Source organism: Ixodes scapularis, unplaced genomic scaffold, assembly GCF_016920785.2.
Source record: "Ixodes scapularis isolate PalLabHiFi unplaced genomic scaffold, ASM1692078v2 PGA_scaffold12__126_contigs__length_90152505, whole genome shotgun sequence".
Lineage (NCBI taxonomy): Eukaryota > Metazoa > Arthropoda > Arachnida > Ixodida > Ixodidae > Ixodes > Ixodes scapularis.
In genome coordinates, this window is record NW_024609838.1 from 11,820,961 (window position 1) to 11,833,285 (window position 12,325).

Here is a 12,325-nt window from a genome sequence, read left to right on the forward strand (position 1 = left end):
CGGTTGCAAATATCGTATTTTCAGTTAATGCCAAATTTCTTCTCCGTGTTTTAGCGCAGAAATGACATTGAGGGTGAATTCGCTGAAAATTAAAATAATTTTCACGTGTGACAGGGGGTATCACATTGGGTTTTTGTTGCTCCCTTTTGTTGATTTTTGAGTTTTAGCTTTTTTCAAGCGTGAGTTTTGTTGATTTACGGATCCAGGAACACATTTCAGGGGAGCTTCGAAACCGCGCTAGTTCTCCTTCTGACCCGTGCTTGGAGACTATGAAAAACAACTGGTTGGTAGTCACATTTTACTTGCCGAATTTCTCTCACAGCGGAGCTAAAAAAACACCACCCTGAGGCAGACTAAGTTTCCACTGTCGAAGCCTTATTCATCCAACAAATCTCTCTCTTGTTCGTCGCTCAGTGGGACGCCCGCTTTTAGAACTTTATCTGTGCGCTGTGCCGTGTTCCAGGGGGCGATAGCGACAGTCCGACATCACGAGAAGCGGCCTTCGAAGTAATTTTTAAGTCAGACCGCAAACGGAAAAGAAATAGAGAGGAATGAGAGGCTTCAAAACACCTCCTTAACAGGGCCGTAGGGCTCAATTGTAAACGTCATCTAAAGAAGGCCAACTCGAGGTACAAATCGGACATGATGCTCATGTCTTTATGCTGTGAGGGGTGCGGGCTATGCGTGCGACTAAAGCCACTAAATGAGCTACGCTTAGAGTATCGGCACTCCGTTCCCGACATTCTTGTGGGCGCCGCCATTTTGGCTCGTTTGCAGAGCAGACGCAACTGCCGATCGTCATGATTCAAAAGTGCGACTTCCTCGGCATTCGGTTCGGTGTTAGAAAGGTTATGTAACATTGCTTTGCTCTGCCGCGAACTATTTGAACATTTGTGGAGGGCGGAAAAGCGCTTCCTGTGATTTCAGATAAAGCTTCAGATAACTGGCAACCATGATTTTAAGACACAATATGGCCAAGTGACGTTACTCTAAAGCGCAGCTTATTTAGTGGCACTACGTGCGACGGCTATGCACAGAACATAGGCGCTCGCGCGCCACACACCGTGCTGGGCACGGAGTTCATGCCCTGCCCAACGGGTGGCACATCAAGGCATTGTTGCTCACGGGGGACAATGCGATGGGACAGCAGAGCGTGCGCCGGGCCGGACACGAGCGAGAAGAAGGAAGTTAGGACTCAAACGGTTGGAAAATAGCTCGGTGGAGTGAATTTGTGTAGAATAAACCCCTACACCCTAACAAGTGGGGGCTCGTCCTAAGGAATTACGAGTCGAAATGGAAGCCAACGGAAATGTAAGCGCATCTTCAGGACAAACGACGCCAGACAATGTTGTTTAGGAACTCCTAGCCCTGACAAGCGGGTCCACAATGGACCGCGAACGGATGGCTGTACAAGTGCGGGACTTGCTCATGAACACGCCGGTAACATCTCCAGAAGATCGTGCTTCCCAGCAAGGATCCATGCCGTGGAAGTGCCTAAATTTATCACTCCCGAAATTCATCGGCTACGAAGATACGCAAACGCCTGGAGAATTCCTGGAGAAGCTAGAGATGTTTTGTTCGCTAACTGGGGTACCTCAGGACAAACGCCTGCGCCAAGTGCTGCCCGCTGCACTCCCCTACCAACAACAGCCAAGCAAAACAAGCATATTCTAGTTGTGATCGACAGATTTACGAAGTACATAGAGTTATTCCCTATCCATGCCCCGACGTCGAGGACTATAGTAGACAAAATGGTGGAAGTTTTTTGTCGGCACGGAGTTCCACAGAGCATCTCGACTGACAACGGGAAAACCTTCGTGAGCGCCCTGTGGAAAGGTGTTTTACGTCACGGGGGTATCGTTGACCGGCACACAGCGCCATACCGACCATCTGGACAATTGGTAGAACGCCACAATGCCACCGTCAAGCAAGCCATAATGGCATACTGTGCGGCACATCGTGACTGGGATAAACGACTTCCCGAAATAGCTTTGGCCATGAGAACCAGCGAAAGTGTAGTGACAGGTTACACGCCAGCCTTCTTATGCTATGGCCGAGAGCTCCGCACTCCGTGGTACTCAACATCTGCCGAGGACACAGAGGCCTCGTCCTCTGCACCCCACGTCTTTGCAGCGGAACTGGACCAGCGCCTACAGGATGCCCTGGCCTTTGCGAGAGCGCACCAAAACAAAGCCCAGGAAATTCAGCGACGACAATACAACTCGACCTGACAACCAGGCCACTTTGATGTGGGTGATTTGGTCCTAAAAGACTTGCATACTCTGAGCAATGCTAGCAAGGAAATTGCAGCAAAGCTTGCTCCTAAGCGATCTGGACCCTTCATTGTTACAGCTCGAGTCGGCCAGAATGTCTATAAGCTGAAGAACACATCCACAGAAAGAGCATGCGGTTTGGCTAATGCAGACCAACTTGCCCTTTTCCATAAGCCTTGGGTCCCCTTCACAGAATAAGGAGGGAGGGGGGTGTTGTGAGGGGTGCGGGCTATGCGTGCGACGGCTATGCACAGAACATAGGCGCTCGCGCGCCACACACCTTTCTGGGCACGGAGTTCATGCCCTGCCCAACGGGTGGCACATCAAGGCATTGTTGCTCACGGGGGACAATGCGATAGGACAGCAGAGCGTGCGCCAGGCCGGACACGAGCGAGAAGAAGGAAGTTAGGACTCAAACTGTTGGAAAATAGCTCGGTGGAGTGAATTTATGTAGAATAAACCCCTAGACCATAACAATACTGACTGAAGACGAGTCTGACAAGAACGCTGACAAGGCACAAGTGTCCAATGCGTGCCCTGCGATAGCCTTCTTTGCGGTATGGTGCAAATCCAGTACTATACTGTCTTGTTAGCTATATCGGTTGGCGTTAGTTGTATCGGATGGAAAGAATGAAACAGCAGAGGTACGGTGCCTCTGGAACGCATCTCAGTCTGATGTGGTTAGTGTCCTCTTCCGCCCGTGCATCGAACGTGGTCTCAAAGTGGCAACAAATAACGTCACAAAGGCCTAGATTATCGTGCTGTCGGATGTCGCCATCCTAATAAATAATCAAAAAAGTTCTGGCAAAAAAAAAAAAAAAAAATCACGAGCAAACGCGAGCGTTGCCGTCGTCGCAGCGTCCCAGACTGCCGAAGCCTTCGTGGACTGTCAAAGCTGGAGGGCGACCTGCAACAGAAGAGGCGTCTGCCACATCTGCCTTTGCTACTGTGTCACTGCCATAACACATCTGTGACGTCATCTAGCGAATATCGAGATACCATTCTTTTTTTTTTTTCTTTTACACGCCAAACGCACCAGTTGGTGACGCGTTCCAGGCACCCTACCAGAAGACAGCGCAGTGCTTATTATCGCAATGGGACACGTGCGTCACCAGTCGTAAAACTATGTATGCTCACGCGACTTGAGTGCGGATCGCGTATGGGCGATTTTCGTCACGTGTTTTTGAACCTTCTTTCACGGGTTCGTCTTTTGAACACCAGGCGCTGCGAATATCTGTTTGCTCGAGAGAGCTGACGAGGTAATCTGCCGTGACAGCTTTAGATCCGTTCTCCTCTAGCTGCCGTCGATGTCGCAGAAGTACACCAACAACCACATGTAACCGTCCTTTCGGGTCAACGTGTCGCTAACCCTCGCGTTGTTCTCGTCACTTGGCTTGTTTTGATCACTTGCTGGTCGCGTCAGAAGTCGCCCGAGGAAGCCTTGTCGTCGGGCGTAGTGCGGTGGACAACCAGAAGGGAAGTCCTGAGGACGCGTCACAGGAGCGGGCTTTGTTCGCGCGCCAGGGCAACGCTCGACAGAGACTCTCCCATACGATGGATCGAGACACCTGTCCTTTTGTCGCCAGCGAGCAGTGCAACGGGGAGGGCGTGCGTGCTCGAGGCAGTTGACCCGGAGACTTGGGGGTTCGTTCTAAAAGGGATTCACAGCGACTTGAAATGAAGACAAAGAGGCGATGATTTATCACGATGGCAGGTCGCCCCTCGAGGAGCCTATCGGCTGTGCTTTCTGGCGTCTTCTTGCACGGTCCCTTTGGCCGACGAATTCTCCGAGACTAGGGTGCGTTTGCGCCAAAGAGCATTCTAAGAGTATTGTTTTTTTGTTTTGTTTAGCAACTGTCAAATTGACATACTCATACTAATCACACACACAAAAAAAAAAAAACGTTGAGACTAGGGACAAAGTATTGGGCAACACAGCACCGTTTCGAAACTCGGGAGTCGTGTGCTCCAATTTCCGTCCCTAATCTCATTTTTGTATTATTATTATTGTTATTTAGTTTGCCTGCGCAGTAATATCTTGGTCAGATGCTAGCGTCATAGGCGGGCTTATGTTGTAGCAACCGTACATTTAACTCAATGTCGTGGTCGTATGCTGATCACCCTCTCTGCAGTGAAGTAGGAAATTGTTCGTTTTTTTGAGAACACTTCGTAATACACGTTTCTCGTAATCGAGTATTTTATAATATATGAGGAATGACTTCTTGGGCTACTTTTTCTGGGCTTCAGCGTGGTTCTCGCTTTAGAATTTTCGTGTGTTTTGACTCGTCTGGTCGCAAGTGGCCACAGCGGATTACTAACATTCTACGAAGGTTGAACGATTTGTTTCAATAATTATTTTTATTTTCCGATGTCCGCTGAAGAATTGAGCTCGTGCTCTCGCTAGAAGTCGTGCATACATATATTGTATATATAATGAACAGTGTTAGAAGGACGCAACTACATGGTTGATCATTCGGAAAGCTGAGCCTGCTAACGCCACGCAGAAAAAAAAAAAACAAAAAAAAAACAACCCTGTACATAATCATAAGACATACTTAGCACTACGTTGCTAGCTCAAACATGCCATCGACCCTTTTCCCCCTTTGACGAAATAAACCCTGTCATCAAAACAAGTCCTTGAATGGCAAACGGGCTCATTTGAGTCAACTTGGGGGATACAACTCTGAGTATCTCAATATACGTCTAAGAAGAGCGCCGTCGTCGTGTTTGTGCTAACCTTGACGGGTTACAGATCCGTGCAAATAGCTAATCACTCTACAAGTGGTACAAAGCGCGACACTCTTAGCGCGAACAAGTGATCGCCGGTTTTTTTTTTCAGTTTTCCTCTTTGAAACCGAGGCATGTCAACCAAGTTATTATTGCTACGGAAAGAGCTCATTTAGTTCTATAATGTATGCGACAAAATTTCGTGCTCGCTAATGCTATTTAGAAGTAAAATGCGAAAATGCGTCTATGTCGTGTTCGCGCTAACAGTGTCGCGATTCGTACAGTCGTGTGCGATATGAAGGCGAACGCCGGGCTGTCGACCGCTCCGTGCTATCAGCGCGATGACACGGCTGCCGTGGCAGCCACGTCAGGGCGCTGATAGCACGGAGCGGTCGACGGTCCGGCGTTCACCCTCATATTGCCGGCGGGTGTACGTCAATTAGTTGGTCTAGGCGCATTATTCAGTATCTGTTCGATGACCCGTTAATATTCGTCAGTGATTTTTCAGAATTGCGTTGTTTAATTTTTTTTTTTTTTTTTCTCGGAGCGTTGTAACCAGGTGCTAGGGTCCCGTCAGACGAGTCTTGTCTTCTTTCGCCCTATTCCCTCAGACGTTATTCTCCGAAATAAAGAATACAATACAGTGCATCGAATGTGGCATTTTCTCGTTCCAGAAGCGTTGCCTTAACTTAGGAAAGTTGTAGAACCTGCACCATTGTTTCGAACGAGAAGCAATATGGAAGAGTCACTGAATAGGCCTAGCCCGTCAACGGCATAACTTAGAAAATAAACGGATACGTTGGAAAAGTCACTTTAGTGGCGGTGTAATTAAATAGACCGGTCTCACCAGCCAGTTTGACTACGCCACCGCGCTGCCGCAATGCTTCGAGGGAACTTCAGCCTTTCTGCACTTGCCCGAACCTCGCTGGAACTCTGCGCGTGCAAAGCACGAGACAGCACGAGCCGTCTCGGGCACTGCCGGCTGCCTTTTGTGAACTAAAGTTATAACGGCTTTACGCATGCGCCGAACTCTTGCTGAGATTGGTCTATTAACTACTCCCACGAGTGTACACGCGAAGACAAAGGCAGGTACTGTCGGCACTAAAAGAGATTAGCACAAACGAGTGATATCCTGTTCTACGAAAGGGCCACCGGTGCCGTTGCAGTCTCGCCTAGACATGGGGTACGAGGTTGCCTGGCAGGTGCCATTCTTGCGCCACGGGGAAGGTCGGAGTACCTATTGCCGTTCCCAAAGCACCCTTTCGGAACGCCACTTCTCTTCCTCTGGCTTTTGTCGGCCACTCGTGACAGTGCATCTGAGGTCTCTTTTTGCTCGCTCGCTGACAGCCTCGAGTATATTCTCGTCTATTCACTGTTTTACCATCACTGCTGATTTTTGAGACGCTGTACTGGAAAAGGTAATAAATAACAACAAAAGAACAATTGCAAGCACTTACGCAACCCGTAAGGTGAAGCACAGCTGCAGCGGAGTTATGAACGTCGCAGCCGCTAAAGTGTAATTTCGGAGCAGGTGGACCGAATGAACGGTAAAGGTGCAAGCGAGTACCATAGACTCCGCATAAGCGTTTTGTATTAAACTTATAGTAACACACCGGACGAATATTCCATAGCCTTTTGGAAACAATCGGGGTGCATAAGTGTAAGTAAAGAGCATTTCAGCTGTGTGCGTAAAAGGGGAGCCTGTTTGCGTACGTCACTTCCGTACAAATAGTTATATGTGCTAAACGAAAAGTGCCGAATCAGCAGGGCCAAGGAAGTAGACAAGAAGAAGTGAACTTTTAAATGAAGGATTATTTAAACAAACACACACCATTAATACTATCTTTCTCGATATTCGCTTAGAAAGGGGCTCTAACGCACTTGCATTCCCCTTGCTTTCTGACGCAGGATGCAACGTAGAAATTTAAAGGGGCGAGGCAACAATTTTTGTACTTGGCGCAAATGCCCCTTAAAACGGATCCCTGACGTTAATGACCTATGAAACACGCGTTCGTTTTTCACCCCACGCAATAGAAGTCATAAAAAAAATTAAAGAAAAACGAGCAGCGTTCACCCCCTTAACTCGCAGCCAGAACAAGCGGCCACGTGATCTGGAGCCGATTATATGCCGCCAATGTTGATCATAGCCACGCGCTGGGGTTGGCAAAGCACAGGACACGCGCTGAGTTCCAGACATCGTTATGGCCAGGCTCACTGTCGTCGTTACAGCGATTGCACACGGGCCACTACCCGAATGCTTCTCGAGCTAGTAATTATCACGAGCCCAAATCAAGTGCCCACGCAATGCTCGGGTCCAATCTATGAACCGCATTCAAATATCGTCACTTGGGAGTACTTCAATCCCCACGTTACGTCATCAAATTTTGCAAAGGAGAGATTGAATGAAAAGGATCGCTTTTGTCCTTGAAATTACACCGCAACAAAGGAGTTTCTTGGCCAGTAGCGTTGCGTGCGAGTACCCTTGAGTCCCACTAGTGCCAGTAAGCTCGTGTAAAGTGAAACCAATTGAATGTCGTTGCACTGCTCCTTTAAGGCAGTTCTATCCGCGTATCTCCTGAGAACCGTTGTTCGTGCCAATTCTGGGTCACACGCACTTATCCGGAGCGGAAGTTTGTCTGCTGCTTTTGCAGAGGTTGTGGTGAGGTCAGAACGCCGAATTCTGATTGGTTATGATCGAAGGATAGTCGGTAGACCTCCAGGCAGCTTGCTTTGAGGCCTACCCACTTTCCTTCAATCGGAGCCAATCAGGGCTTGGCGTCTTCTGACGTCACAGAAACTCTTGCGCAAGAAGCAGGTGACTTGTTCTCCGCATACCACTGCAACGCCAGATTTTCCGGTGGGGTCTGTTTTACTGACCATGCATGTTATCTCTGCTACCATGCATTACCATGCATGTTATCTTACTTGCTCGTGACCTTGTTGTCAGCGGCCCATGGTATGTTTTGGTCAACGTTACTAAAACACTCAGTTGGAAAACTCACCCTTGAATGACGATAATACCTTTGCATTTATTTGCATTATAATTATCACCATTGAAACCTGGACCACTGGCGTCCACCAAGACCGAGCCAAATACGATAAGAGCGCCACCCTTTAGCGACGAGTTGAGACAAAAACGTTGCTTTATATGGCTACTGCTAGGGTCGCTGAGTGTTCCCAGAGTACCGCAACTTCCAGGCTCGAGATGCTAAAATGGCGGCTCAATCTTTTACTTTTTTTTACTGTGGTCATCATGAGCTTTTAGAAAGCATTTTTTTCGTCAAAACAAACGAAAAAAGTTTTGTTTTTAGGGGCTTCTATTGGAGATCAGTACAGAATGACAGGCGCGGGTTGTTTTCTAAAATCTTTTGTTTATAAAGTTTTGTGGCACAATTAATATTGTTTTTATACAACCATGTCTCACCGGTGATTTTAAGTAGCGCGTCCCGACCTGGCCGCATCCTAACTTCGGTAGCAATTCGCGGCACGTCCGCTTGGGAGGTGGAAGTGGCATCCTTCAAACCCCTTCCACCGTATGTTTCGGCCCCAAAACGGCCGATTAAAGCCAAAAGAGAACAATAACAGTGGACGCTATCGACTGCGATACTCCAAGCAGCCGCGCTGTTACCCGAGTGGCCACTGCGGGAGAAATGGCGGCGTTGCGATCGCCATTAGCTTGGTTCTCGAGTACGGATTGGTGCCACTTTTTCAGAGCAGACTCTATCGCAGTTTCCCAACTGATTTGTTCTTGTAACGCTGGTTTTGGCTGAGTGCCTAAAATGTCCCGCGGCGTCGATATGGAGCGTGGTCCACGGTGCGAAACCGCGAAGTGACCCACTAACATCTATCGCTGTAATACCGCCGTAAAAAATAGTTTCGAAATGAGAACTACCCGTATTATATAGATTGACTGTTGACTACCGAGAGAGTAGCAATTTTTAGTAGATCCTTTCGATGACTCCGATAACGATACCCGATACGCCTTGGCCGCCTTTGTGCATGCACCATATCGTTATCGGGGGTATCAGAACGATCTATTAAAACGTTTTTGTATAGCAATTCTTGGTAACCCATGAATGGCGATCATTCTCACTCCGTGTCAGCTTCGTCTTTCGACTCGATCATAGTTAAAAACCCCGAGACAAAGGAAACATAAAGGAGGACACACACAGACACCGGCGTCCCTGTGAGACGGTTTTGTGCACGTCCTCCTTTGTGCTTCCCTTTGTCTTGAAGATTTTAATTCTTATTGCGCCGGGGCTCGCTCGCGTTTTGACTCTTATTTCAACTGGAGCGTGTTTTCTTTTAACGAAACCATTTAACTAATAACGGAGAGCCTTATACACCAACGCACTCTTTATAGACAAACCCGCGTTTGCCCACGCCGGGTGCGGGCTCCGCGCTTGCGCAGACACCAGATGCGCCTGAAGCGAAGCTTGTGCGCATGCGCAGTGCAGATAGCAGCGCCACCGCAGCGGCGTGACGTCAGAGAGTTGGGTTGCCGTGTGCGGAGCGCAAGTTCGTCTGCTTCTTGAACAGGGCGTTGCGATGACGTCAGAACGTCGAGCTCTTATTGTCTTTGATCGGAAGGATCATGGGTAGACCTCGAGGTCTATCCACTATTTACGGAAACTCCCTATTGATTCACTTTCCCAGCTAAATTTATCGGGAAATTTGGTGTCACGTGACCTGTACGTAGCGAGACCTATTATACAGCAATTTAGTTTCCCCGCTGTACCGAGGAAATTGATGGAAATAAAGGTCCCTTTGCACTCCCCAAAACGATGGCTTCATGTCTTCCAGACAATTACAAAAGCGATTGCACCTGATACAATGCATTTCATGCATTACAAAAAAAGTCGCTGCCATTGTTTTTTTATTATTATTATTTTTTTTCCGGTTTCAATTTAGACGTATTCTTAAAGCATGTTTCATGGTGGCGGTGCAATCCGTTTCCTTCTCAGCGTCCAGTTAAAACCTTCTATATTCCCTGACACAACGAGAATGGTTGGTAAGAGTTTCAGTAGTCCCGGCACCAGCACAAGCTTCGTATACCAATTCGATAAGGATTAGACGTCTCGCGAGCCTCGAGCGTGCACGCGCAGCGAAAGCACGGTGGAAGGCAACGACATATAGCACCACGGGCTCTGCTTACACACTGCTTGGTACAGAAGGCCGTAATGCTGGGATTTCTATGTCGAGCGGCTAGCAGGAGGCACAGACGAGGCTCAGGGGGTGCACAGACAAGGCGAGGCACAAGTTCTAACATAGCGCGGGCGCAGCACTCGTTCCCACCTCTGCCTCGCGCTCGCCTCTTGGCAAAGAAACCCCAACACCACGACCTTCCGTCTGAGTTGAGTTGCTACGGGACGTCGGAGAAACGGTTCGAAACAGAGGTTGTTCAGATTAGAGCAGCGATGTTCATTGTGTCAGAAAACAGAAGCCTAGAAACGCTTTGAAATTTAGAGTTTTTTCTAAACAGTAAAATATTGTACGTGCCCTTTATATTTATAATTATTCGATAGGGTTGCTTTCGATTATGTCCCTCAAGTTTCTATATTAGAGCCTACTACCCCGTTCGTGCGCCCTCACGACTTCAGCGGGCTCGTTCTACTCCGCAGGGTTGACCCCACAGGTCCAGGGTCCCCGCCGCCATGGACGACGAGGACCCCTTCAACGCGGTCATGGCGCCGTCGTTCCTGCACAAGCCGACCCTCCGGCAAGAGGACGACGGCAACAGACTCGTCTTCGAGTGCCAGATGACGTCGCACCCCAGGCCCGATATCACGTGGTTTCGGGGCGACGTGGAGTTGAAGGACGACCACAGGACGAGCATCAAGGTGGTCGAGATCGAGCCGCGCAAGTACCACGTGTCCCTGGAACTCAACGACGTCATCGAGACCGACGGCGGCCTCTACAAGGTCTTCGCCAAGAACAAGGAGGGCAAGGTCGACTCCTCCATCAACCTCAACTTCAGCCGTGAGTATATACGTCACTTAATACAGGATCATATCTTCGTGGAATCGGCTTTTGTAGTCACTAGTCATAGTCAGGGTATACAGTCACACGTTGTTGATGATCCCGGAGTCTCAGCGTGCTTGCTTCATATGCTTCCAACGCAGACTTTTTTTAATTTTGTTTTTGTATGGCCTATTCGACAAAGCTGTACAGGGATGGGACACGCCTCGGGCAGTGTCTCTGGAAGACTTTCGTTTGTATGATCTATTAGCACCGCTAGGATGAAAACGGCAGGGAGGTCTTTCACTTGCCCGCGGCCTCCACCGCAAGCTTCGTGCCTTCGATGACACTTCGGCGTCTCGCGACCCTCGAGCGTGCATGCGCAGCGAAAGCACGACGGAAGGCGATGGGCGTGGCCTGGAGATCAGGCTTCCGGTAGAAACGGCCTGCCGTTTTCATTCTGTCGGTTACTGTAATAGATAAACGAAACGCCGTCAAATACGGAGCAGGAGACAACAGGGATAAAGCAGAGGCACACATTCGTATTACATTGCGAAGCGTAAGTTCGTCTGCTTCTTTTGCAGGAATTGCAGTGACGTCAGCAAGACGCCGAGCTCTCATTGGTTCTGACTGAAGGATAGTGGGTAGACCTCGAGGCAGCTTGCTTTGAGGCCTGCCCGCTATCCTTCTAATCAGAGCCAATCAAAGCTCGGCGTTCTGATGTCACCACAACGCTTGCAAAAGAAGCAGATGAACTTACGATCTGCATAAGACGCGCCGCATACCGTATGACAGTCTCGAGATCTGCTTCGTGTACGGTACAATCAAGCAGGGCGGCTAGAAATCGGGAGCTCACGAGAAAGCGAAAGCACAACTATGTATGTATACTTTCCCACAGTTCACTTCAAAAATTTATGAAAAGACTGTAAGTGTGCAGGCGAGCTGTTTAGCCGAGTTTGAGACGTTCCTATCTGTGAGTGTTCGTTCGACTAAAGGTTTTTCATTTTCTGCACCACTGTCTCGAGTGTTAAACGGCACGATTAACTTCAAACTTTGTTGTCCTGTACAGAGCAAAGAGAGCTACATTGTTTCACAAATACGCGTGAAAACTTGTTTTTAGAAGGCACTGAATTGTTTCAAATTCGAACACGGCTGAAACGAGACACTTCAATAACGAAAACTGGGGGGAAAAAAGAAGTGAAGGGGAATGCTCCTCGGAAGAGTGCAAGGGAAGCAACGCGGGTTCGAGCTATTTGCAGCAACCCCGATCCTTCACTCGACGCCCTGACGCCTGCTGAGTTAAGGTTTCTTCGTCCCCACCACCTCCTCTTATTTTTTATTAGTTGTTCTTTCATTTGTGTCGCGTC

The 12,325-nt window shown here is 48.7% G+C and overlaps 1 protein-coding gene across 1 annotated transcript in view; it reads left to right on the plus strand.

Annotated features, from left to right (window-relative positions):
• Nucleotides 1-10,628: 10,628 nt before the first annotated feature.
• Nucleotides 10,629-12,325, plus strand: part of LOC115311742 (twitchin) — a 224,392-nt gene continuing 222,695 nt past the window's right edge. The window contains exon 1 of the mRNA XM_042289324.1: nucleotides 10,629-10,979. Within this exon, the coding sequence (XP_042145258.1) occupies nucleotides 10,655-10,979 (325 nt within the window). The 5' untranslated portion in view covers nucleotides 10,629-10,654. The remainder of the gene's footprint in view (nucleotides 10,980-12,325) is intronic.